This window comes from Talpa occidentalis, unplaced genomic scaffold (assembly GCF_014898055.3).
Source record: "Talpa occidentalis isolate TD23 unplaced genomic scaffold, MPIMG_talOcc4v2.1 talOcc4.9, whole genome shotgun sequence".
Classification (NCBI taxonomy): domain Eukaryota; kingdom Metazoa; phylum Chordata; class Mammalia; order Eulipotyphla; family Talpidae; genus Talpa; species Talpa occidentalis.
This window is the reverse complement of record NW_023605305.1, coordinates 21,812,585-21,830,950: the sequence shown is the minus strand read 5'-3', so window position 1 is coordinate 21,830,950 and position 18,366 is coordinate 21,812,585. Positions and strand designations below refer to the sequence as shown.

Below are 18,366 nucleotides of genomic sequence, written 5' to 3'. Positions count from 1 at the left end.
CAAATCATCAGTAGCAGAAAACAAAATCCCATCTTCTGCTAAAAATCATGGAATGTTAGATTTTACCAAACTTGGAGACAGGAATTCAAAGACCTATTAGTAAAATATGAGAGGCATCACCCCACCTCCACCCTCCCCTCTTATCAGTGACCACCATCTCTGTTTAAATCATTGATTCCTCCTCCTCCTACCTATACCCCAGATTAGCTTCCAAAGATTCCCATTAGCTCTTTTCAGAATCTTTAACATTCCCCCTTTCTTTCCATTCCACCGCCACTATCTTCATTCAGATCCCTATCCCCTCCTCACCACACTTACAAAACTAGTGTTTCTCCTGTGACTGTGGTTTGGAGTAGGAAGCATTTGGGTCTCTTAAGGTCTTCTCCCTGTCCCAACACCCAGGATACAAGTAGGAGAAGTAAGATTTATGTAAATAACTACAGTGAATCTGCATGCAACAGCAAACATGTAACGAGAAATATGCTATAGGACCGGCCAGAGAAGAGACATTACTTCCAATGGGATAATCAGTGAAGACTTCAGAAAAGTGTAACAATTGTGCCAGGCTTTGAAAGACATATTAGATTTAACATCCAAAGATAAACATGAGGTATGGGACTGTAAAATCAGCGGCAAGAGCATAGGGTTCATCTAGGGTTGCCGAGTGGCTGAGTCTGACTGGAGAGTACGGCAAGGGGCCTCAGGTTTGTATTAGGGGCCTCCCTGGTGGTGCAGGGGTTAAAGTCTCAGTGCTATCAAGATATTGCCTGCCAAGGAGCTAACCCCATGGCACAGCAGACCTCTCCTGTCTTACCCGCTGCTCCCCTCAGCAATGTATTTCAGTAGATCCACCTGTTCTGCTCCCCACTCTATCTCTGGTAAATCTTCTTAACCCCCACACCTCTGACCTACACCTCATTTCTTGTATGCATAAATAAAAAGATTTTTTTAAAAAAGAATTATTGTTTTGTATTTTAAACAATGTTTTCCAAGGGAAAAACAACTAGACAAAAACAACTGGAGAGATGGGAATCAGTGAAGGAAGAGGGAAGGGATGAAAAAACCTAACTCTTAGGGAGCTTCTCTTATGTACCAGGTGCTTTAATATGGTAATGAAGGTCACTCAAACCTGACAACAGGTCTCGAAAATAGGCATTATCTTTTTTTTTTTTCCTACTGAGCAAACTGGCGCTAACAGAAGACAAGCAGCTTTTCCAAGGCTACATATTTTAAAAACGTAAATCAGATAATATGCTCCCCTTTGATAGTCCATCATTGCACTTCTAGTAAAATAAAACCCAGGCACAGAGAGGATAATTAAGGTCTAAAGTCATATAGTTAGCGAGGAGCAGACTTAACTCCAGGCACTATCTCCAAAACCTGCACTCCTAACCAAAAACTCCTAATTCCTTACCTTTGCTTACAAAGTCCTAAATCCCCTGGTTCTTCCTTTCCTCTCCGACCTCAGCTCACACCGCTCTCCCCAGTCTTAGGGACCTTCCCGTTTCTCCACATTGTCAAGTTCATTTCCACGTTGTTCTTGGTGCAAACTGTTCCTTCTAATTACAATATCCCTCTCCCAGCCTTCACAAGATTAAGTTTCATGCCATTCGTCTTGGCTCAAATGTCACAATCTCAGGACATCATTGTGAAGGTCATCCAGTCACTATCACATCACCCTATTTTAATTCTTTCAAGAACTGTTATCATAATTTTCTTGTTTTCATATAGGAAATCCCCATTCCCCAAAGACCTGAGTTTTGAAATGAAGGAGTTTTCTCCTTGGTTATCACTCTATATCCAAAGTCTGGGAAAGGGCCTGAACAAGTGAGATGGCTCCACGCATGCTGAATGAATGAATGCAGGAGTGGATGGATGGATGATGGACGAATGACTGACTGGCTCCAAATGAAGGGGCAACAACAATGACGGGGGCCCAGGGCTTGTGGGAAAGCGAGCCGCGGCGTCCCGCAAGGCATTCTGGTACTTGTAGTTCCGCCCCACCACCGCCTCCTCCCGCGGCGGTTCGGCGCCTGCGCACTGACGCGCTCTCTATGCCCGGGGAGGACAGAGCGGCCCGGAGGTTGCTATGACCGCTTACCGGGTGGCCCGAGGCGGGTAGCCGGCTAGTGCTCCAGCCAGCTTCGGCCGCAACGCGGATCGGGGAAGCGGAAGGAATCGGAGCGGTGGGTCCGGGAAGCGCGTGGGCGGAGCGCGGAAGAGCCCCAACCCCGCGAGCCGGCGGGAGCAGGGAAGTGCTGTCTTCCAGGTTTGCCGAGTGTAGCTCATCGCCCCAAGCCCGCTGCGATTGCTCTGTGAGTAAAGGGTTGTCACCACCCCCATTTTACAGACGGTCTAATAGACATGAAGAAGCTAAGGCCGGACCTGGAACCTAGGCCTGCCTCTTTGCAATCAGTCACTCGCTTGATCACACAGACCTGGTGATGCCTGGATCCGGGTGGAGCCAGTAGGCTCTTGCTGGAGCCCAGCTTCCAACCTCCTTCAGTGATGGGGTCTGGCTTCCCACACCTGATGCCACTCTACATAGCCCTGTTGGGATTCTGAGTGAGAAAGTTCCACCACCTTCCTCTCGGGGCCTGAAAATAGGAGGTAGATATGGCAGAGTTACGTTAATACAGTATCAGGGCATCTTGAAAGCAACGGAAAGTACATTCAATGAAGTGAGAGTCTGTTAGACTCTAGCCTATGGTTTAATCGATGTGGAAACATGTTCAAAGACGTTAACTAACTAAGTTTACAGTTTGTGGGTGGAGTAAGGATTCCAACCGAGGTTTCTCCACTTTCAAAATCTTTGTTTTTTTAATAATTGCCTAAGCTACTTGAATGTGGCAGCTGTCTGATATAGACCAGTCATTCTAGAATGTGACTAGCAACAAAGCATCAACTGAGAACATCTTAGAAATGTACACTCTTGGAGCCCACCTCAGACTTAACGAGTTATAAACTGGAAAGGGAATCCAGCAATCTGTTTTAACAAGTTCTCCAGGTGATTTCAATGCATATTAGCCTTTGCGAACTGGTGATTCACCTAGGGGTCATGTTGAAATGCAGATTCCTTCAGGAGATCAGAGAACAGATTCTGTATTTTAACAACTACCTGGATGATGCTGAAAATGCTGGTTTACAGACCAGACTTTGAGAAGCAAGAGTGTAAACTACACTTTAGAGCAATGGTTCTCAAACTTGAAAACACATTAGAATTACCTGGGAAGCTTTTAAAAAATATTGTACCTGCACCCCACCCCTGGCCAAATGAGTCAGAACCTCTGGGGTGTGGTGGCCAGGTGAAAATGCACTGGGTGATTCCGAAGTAAGGTGAGGGTGCAGAACCACTGGGGTGGAGTTGGGCAGCCATGAGTTTCAGTCCCAGCAAGTACACTTACCAACTGTGTGACCTTGGGCAAGTTAATTTAACCTATCCTAACCATATTTTCTTCATTTATGAAATGAGTATAAATAATCCTTATTTTGCAAGATAGTATGAGGATTCTGTGGGATGTGTACATAAAGTACCTGCCTCCTAAGGGTGACACACAGACACAAAAATGGGGGAGGTGGCAGGCTTAGGGAAATCTGTGCTGGGAATTTTGTGCTAGAACTTGAAAGAGGTGAGTTGGCAACTGTACCCTCTCCCCTGTTGCAGCTCCCATCTGTGCTTCTGTCATAGCGTGCTGCCAGTGGCGTGGAAGGATGGCCGTGAGCCACTCGGTGAAGGAGCGGACCATCTCCGAGAACAGCCTGATCATCCTGCTGCAGGGCCTCCAGGGCCAGGTCACCACCGTGGACCTGCGGGATGAGAGTGTGGCCCGTGGACGCATAGACAATGTGGACGCTTTCATGAACATCCGTCTGGCCGGCGTCACCTACACGGACCGTTGGGGGCATCAGGTGGAGCTGGATGACCTCTTTGTGACAGGCCGTAATGTCCGCTACGTCCACATCCCAGATGACGTGAACATCACTGCCACCATCGAGCAGCAGCTGCAGATCATCCATCGTGTGCGCAATTTTGGTGGCCAGGGCCAGGGCCGGCGAGAATTTCTCTCCAAAAAGTATAAGTGAGCCTATCCCGCCAGCAAGCCCCAGTCCCCACTCAGGTTCCTCCAGAGTTCTACTAAACCAGCAGCCTGCTACCCCGCTCTGCCTAGAACCTGGAAGTTGTGCAGGACTGGCCTGGACACTGGTATTTGATAGACACCACCTGTCACAGCTGCCTTTCATAGCGTCTGCGTCCCAGACTCACCCTGGGACTCAGAATCCTATTTATCTGTCTGTGGCCTTGGCGTAGATGACAATCCCCCCCACCCCCTTGCCCTTGGATCAAGTGCATCTGAATATCTGATCTACTGATTTAGAAAATCTGTCAATTTTCAACACTTTCCTAATGACAATTATTAAATGTGCTCAGCCTGAGCCACCTCTTATGTGTCCCTGTTGCTTTTGCAGTCGTGTTCATTTTCTCAAAAACCTTAACTGGGATACAAGCAAGTCCATGTGGCATGCTTTCTGGGATGAATGGCGGGGTCCCTGGTGGTTTTGCATCATAGGGTGCCGGGTCTCACTTGGCTGCACATTGGAATCACCCATCCCACGCTTGGCTACTTGAATTTAACTGGTACAGGTATGACTTGGGCATCAGGATTTTTGCTTCCCAGGTAATCCCAACATGCAGCAAAGTTAGAACATTGTAGTAGGAGAGTCTGTTCAGGTGGCAAGTGGCTTTTCTGTTCACATTCCCTGTTGAAGAGGCTGTTAAGGCTCCTCACTGTTTCCTGAGGTGGAGACTTTGGAGTAATCCTGGGCCCTCCCCTCAAGTGTGGGAGTTCATCCAATAGCAAGAAATCTGCTCCAATTCTGAGAATCATTGGGTCCTCAGGAAAGAAGAGGTTCTTGAGGTTAGGACCCAAGTCGTTGTAGCTGCCCTGCAGCCACACCAGCCCTGTTGTAGGCTAACAGTCACCTCAGTAAAAGCAGCTCAGCCCTGCTGAGTTTGTCTTCATCAAACATCCACAGACCAGCTGCCTGTGGCTCTTCAGGCTTTAGTGGCTCTGACAATTATTTCCTGGTGTCTTGGGTATAGCTGGTCATTTAACTTTCATTAGAGACTGTCCTACCTGCCTTAAGTGTCTAAGGGCAGAAGGGAGGGCTTCACTGTGGAAATGTTCACATACTTGCTGCAAGGCACACCCACTGCAGCTTCTCTTGCAGACATTTCCCATGAGTCTACATGTTTCCAAACTTGAAGAGGACTTGTACTGGGAGTTTACCCTAGGAAAGCTGGGGAGGTTTAGCTCTGAGTCTTTGAAATGGTATCCTAGAGGCTTCTACATTCTTAGCAGAGCAAGGGAGAGCCACTAGGCCAGGAAGGGAAGTGATGGGGCTAGTGTGGATTACCGGCAAGAGGAACTCAGGACAAATTCCATAAACTTGCGCACCAGACCCCACTGGGCCCTCTGTCATTCTTAGGCAAGGAACTGGATAGATAAAAGGGAAGGGAAGCAGGCCCCAGTGAGACATATTGAATCCCTGGTGGAGCACAGCTAAGTCTTCTAGCCCCAAGGCTATAAATCTTTTGGCATCTGGTCCTGGATTGCTGGGGAATGCTGTTGGGCCCAGGTAGGGTCCAAAAGAACTCAGTGCCCACCAGCCTGTGGCAAGTCAGGAATTCTCTAACTGCCACCTGTCATTCATTCTACAAGTAACTCCAGTCACAGTGCGTTACCAAGGGAGCACAACAATGGGCAAGGGCCCTGCCTTCATGGAGCTAACAGTGTAGAGGGGGAAACTGCCAATAAACAGAAACAGTAAATATATTTACCAATGTCACTTTGAGAGAGAATGTAGAGGTTGTTTTGTTTTGGAAAGTGTGATCTGAAGAAGTGAAATTTATAGAGCCAAGGAAGGGGGCTTCCCTGGTGGCACAAGGGGTTAAGACACAACCTATGGGGCCTCCCCGGTGGCGCAGCGGTTGAGCGCTGGGATGCGAGGCTGCCCCCGGCCTCTGCGGCGCTGGTTCGATCCCCGGCTGCTCCCCGGCCACCAGCGGAGGGTCCCACATGGCGGCCAGACCTCTCCTGCCGCCCGCTGCTCCCCTCAGCAGTGTACTTCGGTCCTTCTGCCTGCTCTGCTCCCGGCTCTGGCTCTGGTGAATTCTCTCTCCCTCCCGCACTTCTGACTGTACCCAGTGCATGTATAAACAAAACAAACAAACAAATAAATAAATAAAACATGCCTCTATTTAAAAAAAAAAAAAAAACTTAAAAAAAAAATAATAATAATAAGAAAAAAAAAAAAAAAGACACAACCTATGAAGCTATCCGCAGCCTCTGCAGCACTAGTTCGATCACCGGCCAGGGAGCAACCCACATGCACAGCAGACCTCTCCTGCCTCGCCCGCTGCTCCCCTCAGCAGTGTATTTCAGCCAGTCTGCCTGTTCTGTTCCCCACTCTGTCTCTGGTGAATCCTCTCACCCCCCACACCTCTGGCCTGTACCCCAGCTCTTGTATGCATAAATAAATAAATCTTTTAAAAAAAGTAAAGAACCAAGGAAGGAAAGTGCCAGTGCAAAGGTCCTGAGGTAGGAAAGCCTATAGGGTTGGGGCAATCACAAGTACAGCAAGTCTTCAAATAACATCACTAACAGCAGGATTTTGGGCCTTTCTTTGGGCCAGTCCTGTTTGCATGGGCTTCTACCCTCGAGGGGTGGGTAACTTTGGGTGCTTGATTTGGAAACTACATTCTTTATCTTTTCTGTATTGCACACTAAGGGTATTAAAGTTCCTTTCCATTAAAGGTCCATATGTTTTGTCTCGATGTGGTGGATGACAGAACCTATTTAGATTAGGCAGGTTTGGAGGTTCTGGGGTGCTCCTCTCCCTATCCTGTAATAAGACCAGTCTTAGCTCCCAGATCCCCCTTGTTTTTTGTTTTTTTAAAGATTTGTTTATTTATGCATACAATAACTGGGGTATAGGCCAGAGATGCAGGGGGTGAGAGGATTCACCGGAGACAGAGTGGGGAACAGAATAGGCAAAGTACACTGCTGAGGGGAGCAGCGGGAGAGTCAGGAGAGGTCTGCTGCGCCACGTGGGCCGCTCCCTGCCGAGCCAGGGATAGAACTGGTGCCACAGAGGCTGTGGATTGCCTCCTAGTGCGGTGCTCAACCCCTTGAGCCTCCAGGGAGGCCCCCAGATCCCCCTTGTTACAGAGTTTTCTAAATTTGTTTCTGCACAGAAATTCTTTCCACTCATCCCTGAAGGCTAAGTTTTGGGAATTCAGAAGCTAAAAATGAACCCTGCATTCTGTTGGATCATTTGTTTCCTAAAGTAACAAACGCAGTTACCTAACGCTCTACATCTGCTTAAAGAAAGGGCCCAGGGACACCAAAAAAAAAAAAATATGAAAAATGTCTTTCAGAATGCTACTTTCCATCAGAATTTGGGTTTTATGGAAACCATTAACAGGGCTTTAGTTCAAGCCTGCACATACACCAGTGAGGGGTCCCAAATGATGACTGAGCCCCCAGGATTCTGACTGCTCAGGGGACACGGCACATTCCCTCACTCCTGTCCCATTCCTGGAGGGAAGAGGACAAGGGTCACTCATTAGAGGAGGCTGTCCCAGCTCTGAGGAGGGCGAGGTGGACATGCAGCTTGAAGTTACATTAGCTGGATGAACTTGAAGGGACCTGAATTTCAGTGGCTTCCAGTTTGGCACCCTTGGTTGAAGGGTCCCTGACAGCAATAGGGGTTCCCTTAAGGTCATTCAAGGTTTCAGAAGGACCCAGAGAAACAGCACATAGAATGTGAAGGGTAACTGAGCTGCCTTGCTTTCTGCTTTGGGCAAGAATTAGACCGACAGCCTGGTGGTCACACTGCCTTGCTCCTCCTGATCACAAGCTCTTATGGCTATCATCTGAGCTATAATTAATGAAAAGAAATGACTCAGTGCAGATATATGGGGCACAATATCTTAGTAACGGAAGGTTCTTATGGAGGGAAAATATGACAAGAGGCTTTGGAGGTGAGGAGGTTGAGAACTGACCCATCCAACTCTGTTGGTTTACAACTGAGGAAACAGATCCATTTTCCTCAGGGAGAAAGGGAAGGGCTCTCTCCAGGTTCATGATTAAGAGAATGGCAGACTGCCAAGACGGTCATCATAAAGAGCTACTTCTGATGAATCTCACTGCATGCCAGGCCCCATGCCAGGGCTTCTGGGTGCCCCCAGAGGGTAGAGCTATGGTCTGTTTGGACCCACTGGACATCCAGCATCTAGCTCAGTGCCCTGAACATAGCGGGCACTCCATAAATCTCTATGGAATGAAAGAATCCTCTCATGTCGTCATCACAACCCTGGAGGTATATGTGAATAGCCCCCCTTTTCAGATGAGCAAACACACCGGAGAGGCCATGTGATTTGGTAGCAGTGAATGCCAGAGTGAGGATTTGCACTCAGGTGTATATGACTCAAACTCCATGATCTTAACCTCCACACACACTAATCTGTTTCCCAGCACTCCTGACATCCTAGTGATGACCAAGACAAGCATCACCTCTGCTCACCTCAGTGGTGGTACTCAGCCCCCCACAATGTGCGCCTGGCACTCAAAACTCGCTATATCAAGGCCTTGGGGTTTAGACCCAAAGAGAAATCAGAAGTCAGAAATCAGAAGCCAGTTAGTAGGGTTTGCTGACTTTCAGAAGCCTGAGGGAGCTCCTCCGGGTTGAAGGTGTCCTCTCCTTATGTGAGAGGCAGATCTGCCTGTACCTTGTCAAGCAACCATCTCATGCTGTTGTGACAGGCGTCACTTTGTTATGGCAGCGTTATGTGCCGTATGCCCAGAGTTGGAGAGCCAGCAGGAGAATTCGTCTGTGTGTGTGTGTGTGTGTGTGTGTGTGTGTGTGTGAGTGGTCTCTTCCTATTGGTGTCTTGGTGACAGTTTTTCATTTCCTCTGACTGGCACCTTTCATTTCTATTCATTACGTCTTCTACTACCTCTTTCTCTTCCTCCTCCTCTCCTTTGTTAAAATCCTTTCTTTTGAATCAGCTGCGCTAGTCTCCTGGGGGTGGGGATGGTGGTGTCAGCTTCAAGTGACTCATCTAGCTGATAATTAGAGCTCTGGAAAACCCAAAACTCATTCCTGTCAAAGTCAGGGCTTCCGGAATCCCTAGGCTTTTCCCTTTGTCAGAGCGAGGAGTTTGGGGGACCAGGGCCTGCCTTCTTTATGCCTGATTTTGGTCATCCACTTCCTCGCAGCTCTGTAACAGAGAGGAGGTCTTGTGAGAAGCTGTTTCCATACTCACTGAGTCCTCACAGTGATCCTACCAAGGGTTGGCCCTATTCTGGCAGATAGGGAAGGTTAAGGAAATTGCACATATAAACCCTGCTTGTAAGGCTGAAGATTCAAATTCAGCCTTTTTGCAATCTGCCAGAATTGACTCAAATCAAGGGATTATTAGCTGTGCATCTTTGGGCAAGTTAATTTCCCTCTTAGAGCTCTAGCTTCTTTACCTATAAACAGACTGCTAAGGTTATTGTCGCTAAAGTGCTGAACACGACGTGTGACACAACAAGGGCAGCTGTTTTGATTACTGCTGTTATTCAGTCCTATCGATTCAGCGGGCACCAGGTATTCCCAGAGACAAAGAAATGGACACTGGAGGAGGCAGCCAGACTCACTCACACCAACTCATGTCCTGGCTCTGCCTGCGTGGAGATGACAAATGTGCATACACGTACTGCCTGGCCACAGGCCCCAGGAAAACCCAGCAGTGCACACAAGCTTGGATACGTGTGCCCACACATGGATAGAGTGACCCAGAGACAGCTGGAAAGCCACCTGGGATTACAGTCACATGCAGCCAGCACCCTGGCTCACACCTCTGAGACAAAGGAGTGAGGCCCCGGTCACTGGTGCTGCTGCCACTGAGCCCTTCGAGCTGCTCTGCATGCCAGAGGAGGGAAGCCAGGCTCTCCGAGGGCCCCAGTGAGTCACCAACCTGATGCAATCCCTTTAAAGGGCTCATCCGCTGGTGCAAGAAGCTGATTCATGGAGGGCGTGGTTGCTGGCGGAGGAGGAGGAGAAAGGGACCGAAACTGCAGCAGGAGGTTAGAAGGCTGAATCGTTAATAGAAACTCTTCCCTGTAAATCTTCCTGGTCAAGACTCCAGACATCGTCAGGTTGAAGCAGGATTTCTACAAAGGCCCGGGGCCCAGAGAAAAATGAACTGTGAAAGTTACGACAGGAATTCCTGTCATGTACTGAGCCAAATTGCAGCGCTCTCCATATAGAGGTCCAGAAACCGAGGAATGAGGCTCCAAGAAGAGCCAGTTTTCTCCTAAATACATTACATGACAACTGGCCGATCCTCCAGCTCCTGGAGCGTCCTCCACAGCCGGCAAGCCAGAGCAGGGCAAGCGAGGCTGTGTGAGTCTGGGCGGGGGTGGTGCCTCTGTCCCAGCCTCACCTCAGAGATAGATAAGCGGTAAGTACCGCCTCCTCAGCGTCCCAGCCTCCAATCGTTTTACAGGTTTCGGCCCAGGCCCCACCCTGAACCAATCCTCGCTCGGACTCTGGCCGCTGGCCTGAAGGCTTCCGCCCACTGTCAAGATGGCGCCCACCCTGCCCACGGCGGGGCTGCGGACACGGGAGGGGGCGGGGCGGGGGCGGGGCGGGGCTCGGGCCGAGAGGAGGGGGCGGTGCGTCACTTCCGTTGTCAGGTGGCGGCGCCGCAGCCATGGAGGGAGGCGGCGGCTGCTGCGGCGGCGGCTCGGGCGGCTGCGCTGGGAGGCAGCGGTGATCGGCTCCCACGCCCCCGGCCCGGCCCCGGCCCCCGGGACGGAGAGCCGCGCAGCCCCGGCTCCGGGCTCCGGACTATGGGCGAGCGGCGTTGATCAGCGGGGGAAGGTGAGGGCGGGGGTCCCGGGCGGGAGGCACGAGCTGGCGAGGCGGGCCGCGGGGGCCGTGGGGTGGGACCGCGCTGACAGCCCCGGGCCCTCCGGGGGCGCCGAAGGGGCCGCCGCGAGCGCCCGGTGCCCCGCGGGGTCTGCCCGGCCGGCCGGCGGGGGCGGGGTGCTGCGCGCCGGGCGCGGGCGGCCGCGGGGCCGGGGTGGGCGCTGCCCGCCGCGTCCGGAGCCCCCGGCCCGTCCCGTCAGGGAGGACGCCGGCGCCGAGCTCCATCCGGGGTTCGCGGGGGACCCCTTCCGCGCCCCCCGCGTCCCCCCGATCCCGAGAGCGACGGGAAAGTTAGAACGAGTCCCCCGGGAGAGCCCGCCAGGGCTTCCCCGCGTCCCTCAGCCGGGGGCGCGGGCACCGGGCTGCCCAGGTGCGGGCGGCGCTGCCTGCCGGCCCGGCCTGTCCCAGGTCAGGGCTTTCTGCTGCAGGTAGGGCTTCACCTGCCGTGCCGGTCAGGCCCGCGCGCTCCCCAGGCGCTTAGTCCCACCTTGTAGTCGGTAGGTAGGGACCTGGGGACTCCCGACGGCCGGGGAGCCTTCCCACCTCCTGCTCCCTCCGTTTGATGCCCGTTCGTTGGGGGAAGGAGATGACAGCCACCTTCTGTGACAGGATAGACTTTGCTCTGTTTTGTTTAAATCACAGGAGGAAACTGCTTGACTTTGCTTGGTTTTGAAAAGGGTAGTCACTCTGGACCGTGTGCATTTCCTTCTTGGCTTGGTTTTGCAGGAGATAAGGAAGAGCAGAATATGTAATTGTAAAGGCAAAAGCATCCTTGTTTGTAAACAGTGTTTGTGAACTGCTGCAGGGCTCCTTAAGGCACTGCTGTGTCAGTCGTGGGGTAGATGTAGACAGTCTGGAGGGAACTTTCATTCATTCATTCATGCACTCATCACATGAGGACAGCAGCGGCCCTACCTGAAGAGGGAGGTATACCATAGGGCGTTGTGGATAAGAGTGGGCTTTGGAACCACACTTCCCTGAGTTCAAATTTTGGCTCTGCAACTTTCTAGAGCTGTGTGACCTTGGGCTCGTTGTTTAAGTTGTCTGTGTCTCAGTGCCCCTATCTACAAAGCAGTGGTTGAGAGTTGTTAAGGAAGATTTTAAAAGTTAATACCCATAAAACACATAGAACCATGTCTGCCACATAATAAGAGTTCAGTAAATGTTAGCTATTATTATTTCAGGATGCTCGTGGTCCGGTTAAGGAATGCTGACCTGTAAACATATAGTTGAAAAGTGGTCTAAAAAAGCTAGTATCAGGAGGAACAGAGGGCTGTGGGAGTCCAATGGAGGAAGCTGTTACTCAGCTTGGATTGGAGAAGGGTCCTGGAAAGGCTTGGCTGAAGTAATCTGAAGTTGTATCTAGAAGGATGGGAAGACTTAGCTGAAAATGAAGGGGCACGGTGTCCTCCTTTAAAGAGAGAGACAAGTAGACTCATGCTTTATTCCAGAAAACTCAGCTTGATCAATATAGTGGTAAGGAAGTCAACAAAGTACCAGGGGAGGCACAATAGGTTGACCAAGGAATGCCACATAAATAATTTGGGTCCAGGCAGTGGAGAGAAAGCAGAGGAGTGACACAGTTGGATCTATGGTTTACAATTATTTCCAGAGGAGGGAAAGAAGAGAAGAGAGACTAATGGAGACCTCTTAAGAGGCCACCACAGGCCCCTGAGAGTTAGTGCTGGATGCTAGGTCCTTGCTGAGAAAGGACCTAGAGAAAGGACCTATGCAGCTGGTGACAGGTGATGCTCCCACATGTTCCTCTCTCTTCCTAGGACTGCAGGTTGCTGGAGCAGCTGGGGAGTGAGCCTGCCCTCTCAGAAGGTCACTGGGGGGAGGGGTGCTGCATCTGCTCCCTTGTGCATTTAATTTGACCTCTTGAGAGGACAGCAGATTGTAGTGGTTAGGAGCCTATTTGGCTCTGCAATCATAGATCTGTATTCTCAGCCCTGCCAGCCACTAATGGCTACTTTGTCCATGCCCAGTTTTCTTCTCTGTAAAATGGGAACCGTGAGAGCCCCTCCCTAGTAGAGCAGGTGTGAGGATGAAGTAAAATGTTGTAGATTGAACATTTAGCATACACCGAGTAAGAAATGCTTGGTGAGGGTTAGCTGTTATTACAGGCTGCAGGAAAGAACTCCTAAGAATTAGTTGAAGCAATTAGTGGCAGCTAGAACTGTGTCCCACTGAGCTGTCAGAAGTGTCCTCAGGGATCAGAGGATCACAGAATTTTATTGTATTCTTTCTGAGAAGGAAATCTGTGGGGAGTTTACCAAGACTGTATGGGAGCCATGCGGATGATTCAGCTTGGCTCTTTAAACCGTTTTTTAAAATAGAAGTAGGACTGCTGAGGAAAAAAAAAATCATTTAAAGTATACATGGGAGAAAAAGTATTTAGAGTTTCTTCCATGCATGTCCCTGTTAGCTTCCCTAGTCTGGTATCTGATTTAATAACATCAGAAAGTATTACACACATTGATGTGGCTCAAAATTCAGAACCTCAGATCCACACACATGAGCTTGTGTGACTGGGGATATGCTGGGCCAAGGGGCGAGGGTGTGGCAGTGGGGGGAGAGGCAGCTCTGCCCTGGTGGAGCTTGTGGTCTAGCAGGGACAGTCAGACTCCTAACCAATTAACACTTGCATAGAGTTTAGTGAATCTCTCACAGAAGTCTGTCCAGCATGTAGTGGGAGCTTAGAGGAAGAAATGATTCCCTGTTTGGGGTGGTGGGGAGAAGGGAGGGTCTGGAAGATTGGAAAGAACTTTGGAGAGACCTTAGAACTTGAACTGGACCTTGGTGAATGAACTAGATCTTGAAGGGTGAATAGAATTATCTGAGGGTTTCCTGCTCTCCAGGCAGGAGAGCAGCATAGCATAGGCATGGGTGCGTGCTGGCGTGTGCACCAAAGAACCACAGGGGATTCTAGCACACAGTGTGGCGGGACATGCCAGAGGTGGGCACCAGTGCTACCTTCTTATTCTGTTGTCGAGGCTTTGTTTTAAGCGAAGGAAATACCATTAGACCTACATCTTCCCAAGAACCCTCTGGCTGCTGGTGGAGGATGGGCTGGGGAGACAGTGAGTCTGGAGCCCCCACAGGGAGGGCTGTTTGGTTGGAGAGATCAGGGTTGTTTGGAAGGAAAGTCAACTGTTCTCTGTGAGTATTTGGAAATGAGGGTTGAGGGAAGAGCAAGAGTGGCAGGTGACCCTGAGATTCCTGGTCTGGGTGACAGAGTGAATGACAGTGCAGAGATAGGACAGCTTGGGAGAAGATAATGGCCAGTGAAAACTGCCAGCTCCATTCAGCAGGCCCTGTTCACCCTCACGGGAGAGATCAGTTACAGTCCTGGGGTGCCCTGTCGGGCTTTGGGCCAGGCTTCCCTCTGCTTTTACCTGAGTCAGCAGCTTGAGAAGGGCAGCATTCCTCTTCACCTTTCTTCTGCTCCCGTTCGTCTCAATTATACTTCTTTAGTTTTTCAGAAACTCAAGGGCCTGAGTCTGCAAAATACATTTTCTTCAGCTTTCAGATGTCTTTAAAGAGCAGCCCATCAAGCTGAACTATCCGCACTGATTCAGCAAGGAGAGACAACTAGATGGGGCCCTAGACGGTAGGGTTCCCTCACAGGGGAGAGAGTTTCCCCAGTGCTCCCCTGAGATCTTGCCTAGAAAGAGATCTTGAGGTCAGATTGCAGTCAGTCCTTCTCAGGAAGAAGTATCTGCCAGAGACCACCTTGGACTCACTCTGAATCATCAGGGAAGTGAGGGGAGCCCTTATTCTGGTGCCCTTATCCCTCTGAGCTCTATGGGACGGGTGCGTGGAGCCAGACCGCAGTCTGACTAGGCTGTGGGAAGGCTGCTGGCGGGTGGGACTTCAGGAGATTATCGCAGGATTTGTTCTTGCATTTGTGGTATAAAGAAAGTAGAAGAGAAAGTGATACAAAACAAGAGCATTTCTTCGTCCTCTACCTGCTCAGGTGAGACTGTGGCCTTGAAGGTGACCCAGTGCCCACAGCGAGCATGCATATCCCCTTGGACTCTAATCAGGATCCCAGAGGAAAGGGTGGTGTTTGATTACTTACTCTCTCAGACGCGGTGCCCTTTTGGCACATGCATGTCTGGGTCCTTTGGTGATGTTGTCTCCTGTCGTGTGTGTAATTTATCCAGCAAGCTCTCTGTTGATGAACGTGGGCTATTCTCTTATCTAACGCTCTCCAAACAAGGCTGAAAGGAATCTCTGCATCATATGATTATGCCCATCTTAGGTGTCTGCAGGATAAATTCCTAGAAAAGGGGTTGCTACCTCAAGCAATACCTTTTATTAACGTTATTTTAAAAAGAATTTCTGGTCCCCCTTTTAATATATTGGTGCAGCGTACCACACACACACACCCCGTTAAAGGGCAAAGTTAGTCTTTGGATTGAGGTTCATCTTCCTGAGGGGATACTGTGAACCCCTCTCCCTGAAGAAGCTCCATCCCAGTGTAGACATCCCCTCCCAGCTAATGGCAGTCTGGCTTGGGTGTGAGTTCAGGCTCCCCAGAGCTTATGTGTAAGCAATATATTTAGGCTTTGATATCAAAGAAAGGCTAGTTGTTTGAAAGACCAGAGGTAGCAAAACTAAGAGGGGCTCTTGTCATTTAAATTGAAGCTCTACATGTTTATAGACCACTTGGCAACAGAGATAGAGTACCTTTCATCTTTAGGGTGTCCGTGACCCAAGCTTCCAGAAGGAAGAGCGAATGACCTAGATGTTTTAGTGGGCACCGGCAAGAGCAGGACGCATGGAGCCTATCATTTGTCTTTGGGTTTGGGCAAAGCTGTTCTGGGGGTATGAAAAACAACAGGTCCTTCTAGGAAGAGACTCAGTTCAGCCCCATGGGAGACCTGTGGGGCTTTTGGACCCTCACTGCGGGCATCTGCCGGCTCCAGAGAGCAAGAGTCCTGCCACTTTTTGCTATATGTGTGGCGCTCCTGGCATTACTATGTTTGGGGTGAATTCCACGGGGCATGTTCTCTTCTGACTTTTCTTCCAAGGTGGCCCCTCCTGAAGGTACAGGAAGGAAACCAGCCACAAAAGAAGGATCCCCATCGCCCTAATATGTATTAAACTCCTCTCACAGCCTAAGAAAGGACGGGTGTCTGTTTTACACAGAACACCCAGACGCAGAGGGTTTAAGTAATTAGTCCACTGTTACATAGCCAGTAAGGGCAGCATTTCCAGCCCACCCTCGTGTGACTCCCGAGCTCATGCCATCCCAGGCCTACGTGCTGGCCAGGCTTTGGCCCTAGGGATCCCAGCCCACAATGAATCTTGGACTCAGAGTTGTAGAGCTGAAAGGGACAATGACAAAGCTGAAGCCATCCCACTTGGCCAAAAGACTGGAATCTGTCACTGCCTGGAAATAAGCCTCTCCTCCTGCTGCCCATGGGTAGTGGGTGAGGAGACTTTTACCATGTCACCCAGCAGTTAAGGACCTGGCTCACATCAGACCTGGCTTCAGAACCCATTTCTGCCACTTGCTAGTTGAGTGACATTGAGCAAGTCGCTTCCTATCTCCAACTTCAGTTTCCTCCTTTGTGACAGGGAAACAATGCTCCCTGCTCCTAAGGCAGCAATGAGGATTGGACACAAGGTGTTATTTTCTGTAGCAGGTTCAGCTTGGTGCCTGCTCTGCAGTCGGAGGCCCAGGCAGGCTCTGCTGAGGCCCAGGTGAGTTCTTTGTTAGCAGGTCGGTGAGTGTCCCAAAGAAGTGTCACGAGTCAGCTTCCAGATCTGCAGTTTGGTAATCCTCCCAGCCCTACAGGTGCCAGGTGGCGAGCAGGAAGTTCCCTATGGGTGTGTTTGCAAGTTACCTGGGAGCACTTACCTATACCAGGAGTGGTGCTTTTGTCCCTTTCGTCCCCATTCTGAAGCAGCCTGGCACCGGCAACCTGCCCTGGACCCTCGGGGTGCTTGGGCTTGCGGTGAGAGTGTCCCACCATACTCCCTCTAGTGTGCACCTTGGAGGCCAGCCTCCCTTGATTCCATTACTCTTAACAATTACAATGGATTCAGAAAATGTTCAGAGCTTTAAATATTATTAGTATAGTTGTCTGTGATAAAAGAATTAAACAGTACTAAAGAATATAAAATAAACCTTCCCTCCCTTCCTTGGGCCCCCAGTTCTACTGCCTAGAGGTATCACTGTTAAGTTTCTTCTAGAAATTTCCTATGCATATTCAAGGGTATCTCTTTACTCAAAGGGGTCATGTTCTACAACTAGTGCTGCACTTTGCTTTTTGCTTTTTTTTATAATGTGTCAAGGCATCTTGATCTATTGGCAGGTGTGGACTTAATTCTAAAAGGTTGCGTAGTGTTCTAGTATCTGGATGGAACACCACATAATGGACCAGTCCTCTCTTGGTGGACATTTCAGTGGTTTCCTCTCTGAGGTGTGTGTGTGCTTTGATTTTCATGATTTTTTTTTTCTTTTGTGGGATTTTGGCCACCGCACTTGGTACTACAGGGGCCCTCATGCACATTTATCTTTGTCACTTTGGGCGAGTAACCGCTGTTCAGCAGCAACAAACCCCCTTACCCAGCGGTGATCCCAACAGGCTCACCCATATAGCCTAGGCCAGTAGTGGGCTTTACCACCCAAGCTTGTGTAATTACACTCCTTGACATTCACGTGGGGAAATCACCTAAGGACAATGCATTTCTCAGAATTATCCCTGTTGTTGAACAACACATAATTGTATCTGTAGAATAAATCCCTAGAACCAATATTGCTGGCCCCAAGTTATGTGCGCCTTCTTTTCAACAGTGGCTTCACATGTTTTCTGCCCATCTGCCAGACCTGCACAGGGGGTCTGAGGTGGACACGGTCCCAGACCCTGCCTCCGGGACTCAGCCTTTTGATAGACACAGGCAAGCAAGGGAGCATGCTCTGCTGCTGAGTGGATCAAGTGTCGGTGGTGGGTCGTGGCCCTTGAGATCGGCTCTGGCTGGCCTCAGCGGCCCACCCATCTGAACAGCCTGCTGAGGGGCTCTGATGTCAAAGCCTGCCGTCTGCCTCTGTGATCTCGGCCCTCTGAGCAGCCATAGCCAGCAGCGTTCAGTAGAACAGCAGAAAGTGAACGGTATTGTTCATTGTCAAAGTTGTGAAATGGAATTGAATTTTTGATAGAAGCCGTTAAGGAAAGGCAGTTGGCTGGCCCCAGTCCAAATTGCCTTTCGCACAGGATGACTGTTGTGATTTCTGCTGTTAAAAACTGTATAAAGAGAGAGAATCACATGCACCTGGGCCTGGCCCGGGCTTTCCCGTCTGTCGCTCTGGAAATCTGGAATGAAAGAAAGGAAACTTAACATTTGTCTGGTGCCTCCCACACACTGGCTCCC

The 18,366-nt window shown here is 50.1% G+C and overlaps 2 protein-coding genes across 5 annotated transcripts in view; both read left to right on the top strand.

The window, feature by feature from the left end:
* The first annotated feature begins 2,039 nt into the window (after positions 1-2,039).
* LSM10 (LSM10, U7 small nuclear RNA associated) lies at positions 2,040-4,496 on the top strand. 3 transcript variants are annotated; one of them, XM_037499819.2, is made up of 2 exons: positions 2,040-2,186; positions 3,665-4,496. In XM_037499819.2, the coding sequence occupies exon 2, from the start codon at positions 3,712-3,714 to the stop codon at positions 4,081-4,083; it is 372 nt and encodes a 123-aa protein (XP_037355716.1). In that variant the 5' UTR covers positions 2,040-2,186; positions 3,665-3,711; the 3' UTR covers positions 4,084-4,496. The 3 variants fall into 3 exon arrangements, with proteins under 3 accessions (XP_037355716.1, XP_037355717.1, XP_037355715.1); XM_037499820.2 differs by having other exon boundaries at positions 2,040-2,315; positions 3,689-4,496; XM_037499818.2 differs by having other exon boundaries at positions 2,040-2,315; positions 3,665-4,495.
* A 6,334-nt stretch (positions 4,497-10,830) lies between these two features.
* STK40 (serine/threonine kinase 40) overlaps positions 10,831-18,366 on the top strand; it is a 37,070-nt gene continuing 29,534 nt past the window's right edge. Inside the window, exon 1 of one of the 2 annotated variants that reach the window (XM_037499814.2) lies at positions 10,831-10,932. The gene's annotated coding sequence lies outside the window, so the exon portion shown is untranslated. Of the gene's footprint in view, positions 10,933-15,895; positions 16,696-18,366 lie in introns of those variants that run through there. The other variant, XM_054690807.1, reaches the window with a different exon arrangement.

Excerpts from the sequence above, each read along its gene's own strand:
- LSM10 (XM_037499819.2), top strand. The coding sequence starts at position 3,712 with ATGGCCGTGAGCCACTCGGTGAAGGAGCGGACCATCTCCGAGAACAGC.